Below are 18,933 nucleotides of genomic sequence, written 5' to 3' on the forward strand. Positions count from 1 at the left end.
ATCTTGGTTTTGCTACAGTGATATACATTTCTTCAGCCTTATTCAGAGAGCCAAAGTTGGAAACGTTCTGTTTCCTCCATTCCTAGTTATAACACATTTTGTAAAAAGTCAGCTCCAAATGGGCGAGTTGGATTTTTTACCCCAATATTACGTCATAAGGTGGAAACTCCTGCTCCTGGCTCTTCCTACCCTATAAGAAGGTGAGCTCTCAAACTACCCCACAGGTAAAACAAACATAGCAAAGGCAGGTTGATATTACAGTTAATATCACAGTTAATATCTTGGCGTTTGGTATATAGATAAACCGAAGAGCGCTCACGATCAGTTTCACTTTTAGTAGCTGTTATACCACCTTGTATCTCCTTTATGGGATGATCTGACATGTTAGTGACCCAATGCGATGCAGCGGTTGGACAGAACTATGGACTATCGTCTTAAATGGACTATTCCTGTGGTCAGAAGTGGTGAGGATGACAAGAGAGCAACGTAGCAGCTCATGTGAGTGTTTGAAACAGCTGACTCAGCTGATAGTTGAGAGTTTACTTAAATAGACTATTTCTGTGGTCGGAAGAGCTGAGGAGGAGAAGGAAGATTATTGATTTTCTGCTGCTGTTACTATGATAAATATTAACAGCAGCAGTGTTTACACCACTGAATGAGTGGGTGTAAACACACACGCTGCTTCAGCATGTGTGTTTACGCCAACTCATTGATATGCATGAAGGCCCAAAAACAGCCTGTTTTTAGGAGCGGTCTGAAAGTGACTTCTCAGAGGGCTAAAACTCCAGAAAACAGGCAAGTTTGGGAAAATAAACCTCAAATACTATGTTGTTTGGGTCCTTAGAACTATTGGAGACGGATGAAAAATAGCATAGAACGGGACCTTTAAGCAGTGTGAAACTGCTTATCAGTGTTATGTTTATTCTGCATACCTATGACAATTCATTAAGTTCTGCCTTCTCTATCATTCATACGTAAGTGTCTTTATGCACAGCTATGAAGTTGAAGAGTAAAGCTCCTAAGAAGGATTTTCAAAGAAGCAAATAATGTTCTTTTAAGTCGTTTGATGACTATTATATAGTGCAAATTACAACAAGTCATCTCAAATTGCTATCAAAATAAAAAAAATGTAATAAGAAGGAAAAAAAAACAACAAAATCCACATGAACAAGCATCAGTGACAGTGGGAAGAAACGACTCCTTTTTAACAGGTAGAAATCTCCAGCAGAACAAGGTTCAGAGGTGGCAGCCATCTGCTTTGACGAGCACTCAACTAATGGGTTTTTATCCACAAACTCTATATAAACAAAACTTAAAGTGCCTAAATGTTACAAAAGCGACGCTCCTTTTCATTTACTTCTTCAGTAGAGAGTTCGATTCTTTATTTTTTGCTCCTGGAGCTGATTGTTCCTTCACAGCGTCTCCGCTGTGTTTGTGCTGTAAATGCCAAGCTGACGATGAACTCTCTCCTCTGTGGATTTGATTAATGGTCATCACATGAGAATGTGGAGCGCAAGGTTTGAAACCTGATCCATTTCAACAGCGGGACTAACATCCGTGGTCACATCTTCAGAAATAGCCACAGCTTTGATGCACGTGTTGTCCAGCAAAGACCAAGAGCGGTGTTTGTTTATTTATGATTAGGTGTGGTTTGGCTTAGTCTCAAAAATATGTCTGTGAGGACATGAATTAAACTGGGCTGCTGTCTTTTTGTCTTTAGGACAAACAGATACTGGGCTGTGACTGTGGGTCTCGTCAGTCGCATAAAACCTGACAATGTGCTCACAAGTGGCATTAAAACTATGTTCTGACCAAAAAATTACTTTTATAGCCAAAATCTGAAGGATAAATTTATCAGTGGAAAAGCTCTAACTCTAACACGAACCCTGGGACTTCCTAATAACACATTTGTGTGTATTTGTGTAGTTGGGCTAATAATAGAGCAATGGTTTCTGTAGTGGGCGAGTAATCCAGTCCTTTGGGGGTCACAGCTCCAATGCTTTCGTCTCGATCCATCCAAACAATCCCAACTGTCCCAGCAGTGGCTTCTAACCTCGCTGTGAGAGTCATCATCCTCGTTCACATCCAGACGTCTAATTGGCGACGAGCGGTGGATCTCCAGGGAGATAATTCTGTTCGTCTCCAGCTGTCTGAGCCGCTGTCGGAGCCTCAAAGAGGAAAATGATCCCGAGGGGCTCGGAGGAAGAAATCGTCCATACCGAATCGACTCATGATAACTCCTCGTCTTGTCTCAAAAACGCTGAGCTGACACAGATTTGAGTCCTGATTTGCTGGTTTTTATACTTTACTGGTTCAAAAAGTGGATTTAAAGAGCAGTTCCTCCACTGGAAATTATTTTAACAACATCTTAATTCATCAAACACTGACATTTAACTTTTGCATTTTGAATTTAACCTTATTGCAGGTGGAAAGAAGAAACCTGCACTAACTTAGACACTTCCCACACCATTGCAGATATAAAGATAATTATTTATTTTTTCAAGCATTTTATTTAATTTTTTTTTATTTATTAACCTTTCACAGTATTGCAGATATAAAACTAATTATTTGTTGTATATATTTCTATTTATTATCATATTTATATAATTTATTCTTTTGACAATTACTCGCTATGAGCTCGTGTTTCCCACCTTGGCTTCAAACCAGTGAAAAGCTTTGCATTTTTTTCTAAGTGTCTTCAAATGCAAACATTTGGATGTTTGTGATGCTAAAAGCAGTGGCTGGGGTTACCAAGGACAAGGTTGGGTAAAAGCGTTGCTATGTCGACGAAGATGAAGGTGTGCAGGTTATGAACGCAAGTCGGATGTTTGCTCTCAGTTTTCTGTAAAGATTTTAGTGGCAGTGCAAACGACTCCAAGCAAACTGATATATCATTCAGAAAATAGTTTGTTCACACATATATTAGTGCTGTACCGATATATGACTCCTCCATATCTTTTATTTATTCAGTTTATTTATTTATTTCATAGTTTTTTCTGACAGTCTACAGCAGCCGTTCATATTCCTTCTAATATTAATAATTTTGATGGCATTTTTTTGTAGGGGGCAAGATAAGGAACCTTGAAAAGTCGATGTATTATTATTATTTTTTTGTTATGTAATTTTTTTTGTGTTTAATTTTGATATTTTATATATTTTCTATTGTCCTTTATTGCGTTTTTGTGTTCATTGTTTGTATTTGAACTGCTGTTTTGTGTGTTTTTGGGCTCATTTTGTGTATTTTTCTTGTCTTGATGTTGTTTTTTGTTTTGCTTTTACGTGAACGATAAGCAAATTTGAAGATGTTTGACCTCCTCTGGGATTCTTTGCATTACAGATGATAAAAGTGCTGTATTTCTGACAAATGGTGAACACTGCAATGACTCTGACATGTTGTTTTTATCTTCTGAGACGCTGGGCTTGTCAGAGTATGGTAGTCCAAGTTTGGGGATGATGTCACGGTTGTCCTAACGTGTTTTATTTCCAAGAGTTAGAGGACAAAGTTTGCAGTGCCTGTGTAAAATTGGCAGTGGCTTTTTTATATTCCTGTCCTTGTGATGGTTACTTCTCGGGATCTGTTTGTTAATATATTAGAGAGATTTCACAGAGTATAGTATTTCTTGCCACTGACAAAGTTGTGGTCTTCCTTCTCCAGGAAAAGGGGACGTGTTCGGAGACGTCTTCTGGAAGGAAACCACGCTTGCTCACGCCTGCGCTAACGTACGAGCGCTGACCTACTGCGACTTGCACGTCATCAAGCGAGAGGCACTCCTCAAAGTCCTGGAGTTTTACACCGCCTTCGCAAACTCCTTCTCACGCAACCTCATCCTCACCTGCAACCTGCGCAAACGAGTAAGATTCAAAATGCTCTTTAACGTCACCATTGTCCGATGCTTCAAGCCTCGCTACACACCATACACTTCAGTTCAGTTTGTAATGAAATGCTGTTGGTCACATTTGGATTTTGGAACTTGTTGTTTTGATTGTGTTTGTTCTTTATTGGAAGAGTCATCAAATCTGATATAGTTACACAGTAAAACTTTAGCTAATCGTGAGAGCTCAAAGTCCGTGTAAAGCAGAAATAAATTTGTGTTATGAGTTTGTCACACCACAGAAACATGTGTCATTGAACACTGAACCAAATTTGAAAGATATAAAATTAGGTCTCAAAATCATGAAAAAACATGCTCTGAAACGCTGTGGGGCGTGTCAGTGAGAGGTGCTGTAACTGCGACCCACGCACGGGAAGGGCGCCGCCTCTTTACTGTGTCTATGGGAGAGAGCAATGTGAAAGCGGCTCCAGCGTCGATAGTGCTTCCAAAAGTGCTTGGATCGGGCCAAACGTGGTATCAGCGGAAAGGTCTGCTATGCCTGAGTCCGAATATGTGCATCCCTCCTGCCAGAGGCGAAAGACAAAATGCGGTGTATAAACGTGCTCATTTCTCAGAAAATGTGGCACCAGCGAACGCGTTTTTTTCCCCTTGAGTCCGAATATGTGGTTTGTTTTTGGTGAGGGGCTGAATTGCGGCCGCTGGAGGCCGCAGAAGTTTGGTGCGCTTCAGCAGCAGGGACGGGTTTATGCTAATGAGGGCTCCGTTACGTAACGCAGCTATGATTTCTGACCCGCCCATTAAATACTGAACACAGAATTTGGAAACAGTTTTTGAAGCGTCTCTCCACAATTCAATTTGAAATGGTTGAATGGCTTTGTACATGTTATAAGGAATACATTTATGGACTATTTAATGTGAAGAAAATGAATTTGCTTTACACGGTCTGTTCTCTGAAATGCTACATCAATAAAAATTAAACAGAGCACAAGAAAACCATCAAAAAACAGCTAAAAAACAAACTCGACAATAAAAAATCCTAAAACCATCCAAAAAACAACCCAGAACAACACAAAATAATTTCAAAACACATTAAAAACAAACAAATGGTAATACAAAACATCAAAAATGACAGAATAACCACAATCAATTAAAAAAACAAACAAAAAACTTCACAAAACAATCAGAAACCCAAGACAAAACTGAAACGCAAAACTACCAAAAACAACATGAAACAATTAAAACTAATTAAAAATTATGAAAGTCCCACGATACAACGATACAACCAAAAGAAAAACGCAAAACAAGCAAAAAAACACTCAAGAAATACAAAACAATGCAAACACTGACACAGAACAATCATTAACAGCATTGAATCATTTTAAAGAGGCTGATTTCTCAGACCTTCTTCTTCTGCTGTATTTGCCCTCATCATGAGCTGCTTGTTGTTGTTTATCTTTCCTTTTCCTCAGCGTGTCTCCAAACACAATAAATTATGCATTTCATCATTTATTCACATCCTGTTGGATTTTATCATTGAATAGGATGAGGTCTGAGTTTTAAATGGCAGAATGGCCTGCAGGGGGTACATTTTTAGTTGATTATTGAAAACATACGTGCGCTGCAACAAGTTGGGGAGACCGTTCGTCATTGGTCAGATTATTGACTGGTGTCTGGCACAGGTTGGCCCTTTCAGAAATGTGTATTTAAAGCAGGTCAATAGAGAGAAAAAAGTATTTCCGGCACTTTGTATAGCCTTCGTGTAAACAGTGAAATAAAATAGCCTTGTGGGCGGAGCTACTCCTCCTCCTCCTCGTTTCGCTGATTCGTTCCTTGACAGCTGCTGTTTCATCACACCGTGATGAAGACAAACAACTTGTCAGTAGGTGTTTAGACACAGCGCAGAGTGTGAGAGCACAATAACTGGACCTGTCACACACACACACACACATTTCAGTCTCTGTGGTTCTCACTTGTTTTTTTTATTTTTTATTTGTTAAGGTTTTTAAAGGTTTTAGTCTTTGAGGTCTTGGTAATGTCTGAATGTTTGGTACAGGGACATCATGCAGGGCAGTAGAACCTTTGTTCCCACAGCTTTCCTCATTTGTACAGTCTTTAGTTCATAACCTGCTGAGTTTCACTGTTTGCTCTCTTGTGGATTCTTTACAAATATCGGAGGATGCATTTAAACAAAGACAAAAAGAAGATCAATATTTCAAGCCAACGGTGCAATACGTGTCGTTGGAAAGGTTGGGTCAGACGTAGGCAAACTTTGTGGCTCCCAAAAACAAATACTGTACAGATAGTGTCAACAAAAACAAACAAAACATGAATGCAGCTTTTCCTTTGAGGAATTCCTACATTACGCGTTTGTAAATCATTTCAACATCCACAAGTGTGCGTTTTAAGTGCTTTTTATTGCATGTGGCAGCGTCTACATCGCCTCTCATTCCCACTAGTAAAACTTACATATATTAGTCTTTCAGCTGAACTGTATTTCTCACTTGTTCTTTAATTCAGAAAAGCTCAGCCTCCTGTTTGTTTTGTCCTTTGAGCTAGATAGGCTAGGATTGTTGACATGTTAAAAGCTGACCCACATGCAGAGGTGTATAGAGTACTGATATATCCTACTCAAGTCAAAGTACTGTTAATTGATTGAAATTGTACTCAAGTACAATTAAGTCATACATAAAAAATACAAATACAAAGTACAAATAAAAACTAGCTCAATTAAATAATACTAAAAGTAAAAGTTATTAGTTACTTTCACCCCCCCACATTTGCTGTTTGTAATAAATCTTGTCACGGTTCACTTTCATACAGACAGTAAACATCTCATCTCATGTATAAACTTAAAAAAGAAGAGATAAAATCTTGCGCAATTGAAACAAATTTCATTTCCCACAAAGGCATCTGTATAAAATAAAGTTTGTCCTTTTTAAATAAAACAACACCAATAATAGATGCTTTGTCATCATGGGTTACATAGTGACTGTAGAATCTTCTGGCGATGCTTTGAGAAAATAACGTCCATTCAATGTTGTTTTGGCATTTGATTGTTGTCTGGTCATTTCATTTTTTGTAGTTTCACTATGTCCGTTGATCATTTTAATACAAAAATATATATATAATATAATAATTTACTCAGTAGCAGTTGGGTGTAATGAATTACTTTAAACGTACTTAGATATATACTCAAAAAAGTACCCATAAAAGCTTCTGAATTACAGTAACGTGTGTACTTGTAATCATTTACTTTCAACTCTGCCTACATGTACCCCTATGTTGGTGATTGTGTGTTAAAAATGTGGTTTAAGTAAGAGGAACTGAGTAGTAACAGTGAGGGTCTGCTGTGTTTTTGGGGTCACTTTTTCGTCAGTGTTGAGGCTTTTTACCAGAGCGGTTCTCGTCTGAAAAACATGTTAGTCAGTTTCAGTTTGCGATCAACTCCTCAGTAGATCGGGGTGATGCGGGTGAATCCACGCTGAGTTTCGAAGCCCGCAGACGTAAACGGAGCGTTTTCCTGAAGGAGCTGATGGCTTGACGTGACATGCTGAGCTTTTTGGGCCTTCATGTTGAGCTCGAGGCTCCGGGCCGGGAAGCTTTTACTATCCCGCTGTTGGATTATTCACGGGAGCGTCCATGAAGGCGGATGTACGCGTGCTCGAGTGTGTTTACCTACATTTCCTTCTGAGCGCTGAGGCAGAATGAGTGCAGTAGTGTGTGTGTGTGTGTCTGATTGCATTTGACTGTGACTGTGCTCACCTGTCTGAACAAAACCTCTACGAACAATGATTTATTAGAAACAGCAGAAAAGCCTGATTTAGTGCTGATCATTGTTATATTCAGACATTAGCAAGTCTTCTTGGTATTTAGTACGGTAGTTGTTTCACTCTGAAGATGATGGATACTTGACTGGTGACAGAATCTCCACTGGAGTTTTTGACCAAAAAGTGTCTAGATGAAAAAGATGCTGCGTTTACTTGGCATGACCTACATATGTGAGCAGACATGCAGCGTCATGAACATCAACTCAGCCGTCACAGATCGGAGTAAAATGAGCAACAGATCAGATCAATCCTGAACGCTGCTACAAGTAAACTAACTCCAGATGTTGGTGTACTGATAAAACAGGGAGATCGACAACAGTTCCTGTACTGTTTATCAACAAATGCTGTTGGGATTGTTTTAAATTTATTTATTTTTTAAGAAAAGGGTCAGTAAATATTAATGAACTTACAGTACGTGATATGTCAGATTTTACCCACATACTAGTTTCCATCTGCTGTCCCTGGACAGGCTGATGGTACCATTAAAAACATTATAATCAGACGCACACACATTAGGAACACAAGAACTACACCTTAAGATCACAAACGACAGCAAAGTCAACACAGTATGGGACAGGAGAGATTTACCCCCACGAAGTCAGGTGTGGTCTGGCAGAAAAAAGTTCACTCAATAATTTACAATTCACAATTAATTCGTTTTGTGTCCTAGTTGTAAAAAAAATAAACACATTTCATCACATCATTTCTCCTTAAAAATCATGTATAGTGTTATAGTGTTATGAGAACAAAAGAATATATTGCACATACCCTAAAGTGCTGTGTGTTGCACGTGTCCTGAAGTGCTATTGGTGTTGCACGTACCTTAAACAAATAGCTTGTACAGTAAGCCTTGTTATGCAATTATTAGTTTACAGAAATACCATCCATTTGCTCGTGGTCTGGCCCCTCGATTAAATTGTATAACCAAATGGTTACGCTGTGTAGCCCTGCTGTGATAGAAGCTGTGCACTCTGCTGTAAGGGCCCCTGATAGCCACAGCTAGCATCTTCAGTGGTGCCAGCTAAACTAAGCTACAGCAGAATTAGCCCCAAGTTGTCCAAGAATAGAAAGTGAGAGTGTGACCTCGGGCTAACTGAGCTTTGGAATAAAAGAAGCTGGAGGCCAAACTTTAAGGGCGTCCCTTGAGCTACTAAACACATCTCACACTATCAGATTTAAAAGTGACTGGAGCGTGTTTTTTATTTGTTTGCATCTCAGTGAACAGCTAACGTGTGAACAGAAGTGTGTTTTCATACAGGGCTGAATCACACTGGGAACTACAGAGCAGGAATTGAACGCGGCCACTGAGCGTCCGACTGGTCATGTGATACTCGTTGTAACACTTCAGAGTGCAGTCATAACTCAGCGGTGATGGAAGATTAATCCTGTGCTCCTACATGATACGTGTGTGGGCACTTTCTACCCTCAGCCTGATTAAATCCATACTGTGCATGTGTGTATGTGCGTGTCTCTTAGTGGGACGCACACACAGCAGCAACAGTGATGGATTGATGCTCCGCAGGCTCGTGTTACAATTGCAGGAGTGAATAAAAGGAGGTAAATAAAAGGAGCTGAACGCATGCCGGAGCCGACTATTGACTGCAACCCTGCATCAGTGAGGAAATGAAATAACAGCAACGGGAAAAAACTCTGCAAAAAGCCTCTAAAAATAGAAACCAGAGCGAGGGAGAGAAACAGAAAGAGTTACATCAGCATGTTTTAAAGTTTGATCAGCCAAAGAGGTCAAAGCGTCCACAAACTGCTTAAACCCTGCATCACCACGTTTAAAAAAGCACCTCAAATAAACGGTGACAGTCTCGACCTTTGAATACTGCATTGCAGAGCTTCAGTTGAACTCTTTAAATTATTAAAACCCATGAGAAGATCCTCCAAATAGACATATTAAATACAGAACCAGAGGGAAACCCTGGAAACCAATGATCATGAATGGGAATAAACACAATAAAGTCCTACAGATGACTTGCCTATCACTGCTTCAAATAGTCCCAGTATGATCAGATGTAGTGAACTGGTCCCCCACCATTAGCCAACATACTCCTTAAGGCTGGGATACACTGTGCGATTTTTTCAATCGTTGTACTCAGCTCCAGCTCAAACTGTGTGACTCAATTGCAGAGTTCTCACACTATACGGACCGACACTCTGACACGATCTGACTGCTCACACTGTACGTTCATATACGACACGTCGGGATCTTGCTTCCGGAAATGCAACGAACAAATTAGAAGAAGAAGAAGAACTCTGAAGTGTCACCGTTAAAACAGACGAAGAAGAAAAACCCGGAAGTGGAGAGACATTCGTAAATCTCAGCAAAAAGAGCTTTAAAAAAGAGAAGACGGCGATGTGATGAACCAGGAGCTGGCTGGACAGACGTGGGCGGTACAGTCCGTTAATTTTACAGCGGTCCTCCGGTGTTCGCGCACGTGCAGTGTGAGCGTTTACGGTAAGCCGGTCCGTGGCACTGCTTCAACTGTGAGATACCCTCACGAGGAGCGACTGGATTTCATACATGTTTGATTTCCTCACGACCATACGATTGCTGATTGGGAGCTGGTCGTGAGGTGTTAATTGCTTCTTGTGACCCCATGTATACTACACAATGCACAACACACAATTTAGCTGAGACTCGCACGATCCCACAAAATAGACGCACGAGTCGAAAATCGGCTCAAAATATGCCCGCCTTCAGGTGCAACCTTCACTACAAGTCTGTGCGGTACCAGGTACGCTCACGACCCTACGTGGAACCTTACCCCTTACTTTTCTCCACATTTAACAAAAACCATGATGTAATTACACAGTAGTAACTCAGAGAATCTGAAGTAAAATAAAAAAAAACTCAGTTTTTCCTCCGTGTGAATAATAATTAAACATACTAATACATTCAAGTGTGTGCGTTTGCCTCTTGTTCGTCTCCCAGTTTGGGGTTCACTTCCCTGAGTGCTCCTACTGCAAGGACCACATGCACTTTAACTTTCCACATTTCCTCCAGTTGTTCTTTGAGTCCTTGGTGAAGCGATACCAACCCATTCCATGAATGCCCTTTAGGTCATTGGTCTAAAGCTGAATTTAAACCCTTTGTTACTAATTCATGTCATAAATGTCTCTGGCGTCATTTATAAAAACTTTGACCCATAAACACATATAATATCACTTCATATGTGGGCATCACTATTTTTGAGATACATCACGTTGTCATAATGATGTTTTAGTTACATGTCATCCAGTTCCTTGAACGTTATGAAGTTATTCCTAAGAATATCAGGAACATTATGGTGGATGGAGTTGGACGTTGCCGTTATCAGGAAAAGAGGAATGGGACTTTGAAAATGGCGTTAAGTGCAGCATTTGGATGTTAAAATCAGTCATCTTACAGATCTACACATTAACTTGATAAAACCAGGGAATGCAGCACTTTGTCAAACCTGTTGACCTCGACAAAGGTGGAGTGCTTTTTGTTGTTTATCAGCGTCTACATTGCCTCTCATTGCCACTAGTAAAGGTTATAAATAATATTATTTCAGTTGAGCTGTCTTTGACATTTGGGTTGAGGATCCTTTTATCATTGTTGATGAAATAAATGAAATGTCTGGAAACATTTATATTAAAAAGTCTATAACACCACATGTAAACCATCCTGAATACAGTCTAAACTCAGTGTTTAATTAAGGTAAAACTTTGAGGTTTGTGTGCTTTCATAGAGCACTTTTGTCTGGCATGTATGGCATTTTCTTTTCATTATTTTAGTAAAAAATTCAAGTTGAGACAAACTAAATTGCTGAGCGCTAAGCTGTTAATTGCCCTGAGTCTGTGTTTGGATCAAAGTTTCACTGCTACTGCTTACTATAACCTTATGATGCTCAGGCTCCTCTGTAGTTAGACCGTATGCTATTAGCCAGCGTACTTTACATAATCAATGGCGTTGATGAACGGCTGGCTGCTGTTTGCATACTGCTGAGTTTTTGTGGGTTTCAGAGATGCTGAGCTGGCATTGGCTCCAACCTGGGGCTGCTCGCAGAAAGTTATTGTGCACAGTGAGACAGCATTATCCTGTGAAGACACAGTCATCAGTTTGAACTCTTCTGCTCGGGCGCTGTCAGTTCCATCTCTTGTGTCAGTCACTGAAAGTGAGTGATTACAGTCTTTAGTAGGTGGTAATATTTCACCGCAATTATTTATTTGCCTTTTTGCAGGATTAAATCAAAAGCACTTAACAGATTTTGACAATCTTTTAACCAAAGATAGACCTTTTGGCTTAGAAGATTCCATTTAACTTTGGATGGGTTCTAGATCAATAGACAGGAACATCCATGGGGTCATCTGGTGTAATGATATGTTGGCTGTAGGCCCTGGTGGCCCCCCTTCAGCCCCAACTTGAAAGAAGCTCCATGTAGAATGTTATTTCCCTGATCAGTTTTCTCAGGAGAGTCCATGCCAGCTGATTGTCCACGTGGCACAGTGGCCTTTGGGTGCTAACCCTAACCCAGTAGCGGTTCCTTTTGCATTGAGACACAGGCTGCATTATCACCTTTATTTCTTACATTATTTATTATAAGGTCATTCAAATGGCTCAGTCCACTCTGGCTGGTTCTTGTGTTCATCAGGCTCTGCTACGAAACCAGCCCTGGTTTCTACCACTCGATTTACAACCACAGGATTTGATTAGTTAATGTCCCCATGTCTGAGCTACTTAAACCTAGTGCTGTCAAGAGATTTTTTCTTTTAAAAAAAAGAGCAATTAATTAATTGTGCTCTGTAATTTATTAATCTAATTGATCTCCTTTTTAATCTCACCTAAAAATTGCTGAGAAAAGCCTAGAAGAGAGAGAGAGACAGAGAGAGAGACAAAGCTTTTATCAGCTGTGGTACATTGATTGTTTGCGGGAATTTGAGCTCTGCACAATGTCTTGAAGTGAAACTTGCTGTGTTTTTAAATGGCAAACATATGTATATATAGAATAACTCCAGGAATGAACAAAAATTTGTGCCCCCCGCAGTTTTCTTAATGCTCTCCCTTTAAATTTTGTGTGCTATAAAGTTAGCACCTAAGAAAACCTTTCTGATCAATACAATTATTGATCACCAAGCTTTTACTCTCCTTCAGATAATACTATATATTCCGTGAGTTTGTTCATTTGTCAGTCATGGACTCTGAACCCTGTCATCTTGTCCAGTGTGGATTGGAGCCACGGCCTGCTCGCAGCATGTTGCAGCTAGCACTGTCCAAGTGTCCTTGCTAGCTGCTACATGTTTAGCATTGAGGTGGGTGCGGGGGCTGCAAAGCTCTGGTGATTGACAAACTCTTTCTGGCACAATTTGCACACAACTGGGCTTTAGTTTTCCATCCGGTGTTTTTATTTAAACTAAAATTAATGCCAATGCAGCTGAGAAGCTCACCAGTGTCCCGTCTTGTATTGTAGTCTGTGCATCGGTATTATGGGTAATCTACCGGGAACTCTTGAAATGAGAAATGTTCTGCTTATTTTTGGAGTACAAAAAAAAAAAAAAAAGCGATTAACAGGGTTATTTTTTTAGCACGTTTATTTTTCCTGTAAATAATTAATTGCAATTAACGCGTTAAAGTGACAAACCTGCCTGACCTACATTCACCACTGATTATCTCTTCCCACTATAACACACACACCACACTATCCTTATCTTAGTTATTTATTTCGAGGCGACCGTGACTCAGTGGTAGAGCAGGTTGTCCAATCACTTTTTTCTTTTTTTCGTCCAATAACTGAAGGGTTGGGGGTTCAAATCCTGCTCTATCCAAGTCATCGTTGTTGTGTGTTTGGGCAAGGCGCTTTACCCACATTGCCTGGGTATGAATTGTACATGAATGTTGGTGGTGGTCAGAGGCTCAAAATGGTTGCCACGCTTCTGTCGGAATGCCGTTAATGCAGCTGTGGCTACAATGTAGCTTACCACCACTGGTATGATTGGTGTGAATAAATAATGGTTTCTATGAAGCGCTTTGAGCACTATAGAAATCCAATTATATATTAATAGTATTGTACAGAAATGTTAACTATCATAGGAAGGCAGGCTAAGCCCAGTTGAACACAGTATTAAAGAAACAAACTGTGTCTGCTGTGTAACTTAATTAAAAGTGCTGACAGTGGCGCTCTTGGTGCGACGCTCATTAGCATCACTCTGTGAAGAAATGCCATGACATTTAAGCTGCTCATGACTTTGTCTTGTTCCCCGGTGAGGCTCTATTATAAAAATACATGTTTAATAACAGACCTTTGGGTCACTGCTAAGTGCTAACACTGGACAGTCATCGGCTGAACGTCACACAGAAGTGATGTACAATATAAAGAGCACCTGTGTGTTAACTAACCACTGTACTGGATCGTTCCCACAGAGACCCACTCCTGCCTGATCAACAGCTGGTGTTTAGTGGAGTACTAATCTCTGAGCGTCTGCCTGCTGGGGCCTCAAACTAAGTTAGAGCAGTGAGAGGGAAACCGCACTGGCAGAGTTTGGACTGCAGCAGCTCAACACGAGGGTGCTATAGGGTGATAATTGGTGCCTGAATGCTCATCAGCACGTCGGCAACAACGCGACACAGCTATGTTTATCCAAAGTACATTACCCAATACCTTTAAAGCAGTGGTTCTCAAGTATCCCCTTTCTCTTACTTTTAAATACAATACCCCCTTATGTCCGACTATAATATTTTGCTCAGAATTCTGTGAAAAAACAACTATAGAGCATAATGACAATGCAATGAGTGTCAACACACATTTTGTAAATGAGTGGGACAAAACTAGTGCCTCCTGAATAGATGTTTCCATCATTTCCAGTCAAGACTGACCCTTGTATTATCAGTTCATATTCTAATCAAGATCACTTCTATCATCATTTTGCGTGTTTGTGTCATTTTGAGTGTTTTTTTTATGTCATTTTGTGTATTTTGTTGTTGTTTTTTTGTGTTGTTGGTATTATTTAAATTATTCTCACTCAGTGTCTGTGTTTTTGGTGTTGTTTGGTTGTTACTTATGTCGTTTTGTATGTTTCACTGTTTTTTTTGTGTATTTTGGAGTGATCATCTGTCTCGCTCTGTGGTACCCCATGTAATGCCATTGCGTACCCCCATTTGAGAAACACTGCTTTAAAGTGTGGTTTTACATTGTTCAGACAGGTATACAGCATTGTTTTAGGCTAGCAGAGCAGGATCACCATGGCAACCATCTCCATGGCAACCGAAGAACAAAGTTGGAACTAAAAAAAAAAAACGCCCATCCGTCTGACCCTGTTGTTTATACCCACAGTCTAATGTAGTCTAATGTATGCTTTGTGTTGCATTTGTGTGTTGGTCTTCGATACGCACGCTTACAGAAACAGTGGCACTCCCGGTAATGAGCTGCTCTTCATTCCTGCAGTGACACTCGCTCTCTATATTTACACAGTAGTTTCCTGCATTGATAACAGTGATAAATCGGACTGTTTGCTACTTAAACATCAGCTTGTATGATGTCTCCCCTGACAACTGGTGAGGGTGATGGAAGAGCCTACATCAGCTGATGATAACAAGTGGTCAGAGACGGGGGGCGGGCGTAATGGGGAACCATCATATTCTGCAGAATACACACTCCCATGATCCCTCTGTTGGCCTCTTTCCTGTCAGGCATTACTGTAAGACTTTTTTTTTGCACTAGCTCAACCTATACAAAAGGAAAAACCTCACCGTGCCTCAATAAAACACATACACACACGCACACACGCACAGTGGCAGTCATTTTTGATAAAGCTCATTTAATCAACAGTAGTTCCTGATGATGCCTCTTCCTGCTGCAAAACTAGAACTTATTGCTTATATTTATTATGTAATTTTATCTGAATAAACCTCTTTGCTGTTGTTTTTATTATTGACTGGCTTATTGATGTATTATGTTATCTTTTCTTGTCTTTTTTAAACGTTATCACATCATAATCTTGTCTGATCGTCATCGTATGTTATGTGTAGTTATGTTATGTTTCTTGTCCTAGTTAACCATTGTCTATTATCTTAATCTTATTTTCTCTTGCCTTATTTGATCGTTATGTTTTGCTATGTTATGTTATGCTATGTCATGCTATGTTTTCTTGGCCTTTTTAATTGTTTTGGCCCTATGCTATGAATTTAGAAAATTATATCCAGGATTCATTTCCATTAGCAGGAATCTCCTAACCAAACATTCCCTGTCAGAGAGGAGCTGTCTTACAAAGGTCGATCCCAACACGCTGATTTAAGCCAAGTGTTTTCAGCCTGGGTACGTACGCATTCACGTGAAATGGGTGGAGATTGCAGCGTCTGACCAATCACTACAATGGAGAAAACTGGCAGAGCGACGTCTTTACAATGGAGGAACAGCTTATCATCTTAAACAAATGCAATGAATTTAAATCCATGATGACAGCGAAGAGCAACAGTGTAGCGCACCAGGAGGCGGAGCTTTTGTACTCGCTCAGATCTGATCCATTTCATAACTTGGTCCCGACCAGTTAGGTATTGCTTCAGTTTAAAATTATACCAAAAACAACACTGTTGTTACAGAAAAGGCAGGAATGAAAGAACACAGGCAGGAAGCTGCTGCTGGCACTGTTAATGCGTAAAAGCGTGATATTTATCATGTTAATCCATTGGATGGGATATCCCATTAATATCATTATTAATGTCACGCTTTTACGCATTCACAGAGTCGGCTGATGAAGCTTGTGTCTCGATCTGTATGCGCGGACGAGTGAAGTCATAAATTAATTAATATCTTATATGACTTCACTCGTCCACGCATACTGATCGAGACACAGGCTTCATCAGCTGACTATAGATCAGTCTATCAGATATAAATCTATATCTTTCCTAAAGGATGTCATTAGTAAATGAAAGGATTGCATCGATGTCTAATTCTCTCTCCTGTCAGCTGTCACATCAGATCCACACTGTAACTCCGGACACTTTTCGATTATAACTGACCACCTCAGACCAGGAAAACATCACATGGGAGCTGAAGCTTTGGGGAAACCAAAATCTCACCACAATCACATTTTCTAACATCCTAAGTAGTTTTTACATACTGAAGGTTTCTGCTGCTACGCTCTGGGATTTCACTCCCACTGTCGACCTTCCTGCTATAACTTCCTCTCTAACATCACACTGTGTCTTTATTTCATACTCTTTTCCTGAGTTCAGTTTTTTTGTCTTCAGGCTAAATTTCATAACAGCACATATTGTTTTTGTCTCCTTTCTCTGCAATCATTCATCTTCTGCTTCCTCCTCTTTTTAGTGCTTTCCTCTTTTCGTGTTTATATAAACTTCTCTGTATAAACTTCCGTTTGTGTGTGGATGTGTGTCTTTTGCCTCCTTTCAGTAATCAGATCTGCTCTTTTTGTGAGAACGTATTTAGTCTGTTAAAGAAAAATGAACAGTACTGTAATTGCGCATTTCTCTCATCATCCTGTTTTCACTGCCTCACATTTTTCTCTCTATTCCTTAAATTTGTGACTTTAGTCGACTATAATATTTCCTCTGATTCTCGGCCCAGATTCACTGTAACGTGTTTGGTTTCTCAGAGTATCATAACCTGAGCAAAATGAAGGCATTACTCAGAATAAGCAGCGTTTGTGACCCTCCAATTTGTCGTGCCCCTGAATATTTTAGCAGGCTCCTCCATCCATCTGGGCAACTCATAAACATAATGTTACATTTGTCCTGGAGCTTATCGCTGATGAATTGCACTGTCTGTTTCAATCCTTATTGTGCTGTTAGGAATAGATTCTCACAGACACAAATGACTTGAGGCAGAATTACAGCAACCAGGATGACTTTTTGGGGGGTTTTTTTTATTAAAAAATGAAACGAATGGAAAACTGAAAAAATGACAGAAATCAAAGGGTTTCCGTGCAAAGTGGGTCGTTATGATGCAGAGAAATGCTGAACGGTGCCAAAGTGAGAAAGAGTCTCGGTGATGTTCTTGTCAGAGTTTATGCAGTCTGTGGAATAGTTCAATGGTTCTTCTCTCCTTGTCCTTTATCACGTTGACCTGGCACATATTGAACTTTGATTACATTCTACAGTGTTTGGTTCAACTGGTGAATGTGTCATCTTGTGACTGGCATCTGATGGTGCTGCTGATTTTACAGACAGATGCTGCACATGTTGTAAAAATGATGTATTGAGGCTGTAATTGTGATGAACCAGTTGGTATGACGATTCGAGTGGTGATCGTGATGTCTCGTTGTGACTGGTTTTAACAGCACTGTTGATTATTACGATGGATATTGTAAAAAAAAAATTTAAAAAAAGTATAATTAGAATGAATGATTTTGCAGCGAGGTACTAGTGGGTGTTACAGTTTGACTGCTGATCACATTATTTTGTGTCTGGTTTCTTCTAAAAACTCAAATGAATCCTTAGACCAGCTGATGTTATGGTTAAGCTGGAGATCGTTATTTCTGTCAGCACTGCTTGTTATAACTGCAGATGTAATACATCTCAATGCACATTTAGTTGTTACAGTTTAGGGAGTCATTGTGTCTTTCTGCTAGTGTTTCTCCACAACTCTGCAGATTTTAATGATGTGGTAAAAAATGAAAAATATATGCTTCAGTAACAATGCACCAGTTGGTGTTGAGGGTTTGACCGGTGATCATGTTTTCTGAAAGTCCCACTTATTATAAGGACAGATGTAAAAGCTAAAAAAAAATAAATTGTTTGATTGTAATGTTAATGTATTTGGTTTGACAAGTGGTAGAATTATTAGTGCCTGGGAAACCTGTCCTATCCTATCCTGCATGTTCTTCATCTTCTTTTTCTTTCCATCTGCAAACAGTCACCACATTTTACACAGACGTCCATTCCCATGATGCCAGATTGCCTCAGCTGCAAAAACAGGCCAATCGTCCTCAACGTGAGGCCACAGCAAAATTAAAAACATCCACAACAGCTCAGCCATATGTGCTACAGATTTGTAACTTTCATCAAAATATAGCTGAAGTAACCTATATATCATTTTTGACACCAAACTGGCTGCAGCACATCTTTAGAATGTCCTACATAAACAATACACACATATTTTTGATTTGTCAAAACTTGTGCTTACAGTACATCAAAATATTTGACTGTAAATGGTATTGTAAACATATACTTCCAAATTCTTGCTAAATACATTTTTACTGTTACAAAAAAGGACAACATGTTGGTAGATGATGTTTGATAAATATCACAGAATCATATATCAAAAACTAATTTTATTTATTTATTC

At 39.7% G+C, this 18,933-nt stretch overlaps 1 protein-coding gene across 3 annotated transcripts in view; it reads left to right on the forward strand.

Moving 5' to 3' along the window:
• Positions 1-18,933, forward strand: part of kcnh5b (potassium voltage-gated channel, subfamily H (eag-related), member 5b) — a 99,772-nt gene that overhangs the window by 69,104 nt on the left and 11,735 nt on the right. For all 3 annotated transcript variants that reach the window (XM_028437352.1, XM_028437353.1, XM_028437354.1), the window contains one exon: positions 3,656-3,852. In XM_028437352.1, coding sequence (XP_028293153.1) covers positions 3,656-3,852 — 197 coding nt within the window. The remainder of the gene's footprint in view (positions 1-3,655; positions 3,853-18,933) is intronic.

This window comes from Gouania willdenowi, chromosome 22, assembly GCF_900634775.1.
Source record: "Gouania willdenowi chromosome 22, fGouWil2.1, whole genome shotgun sequence".
In the NCBI taxonomy this organism is placed as follows: Eukaryota; Metazoa; Chordata; class Actinopteri; order Blenniiformes; family Gobiesocidae; genus Gouania; species Gouania willdenowi.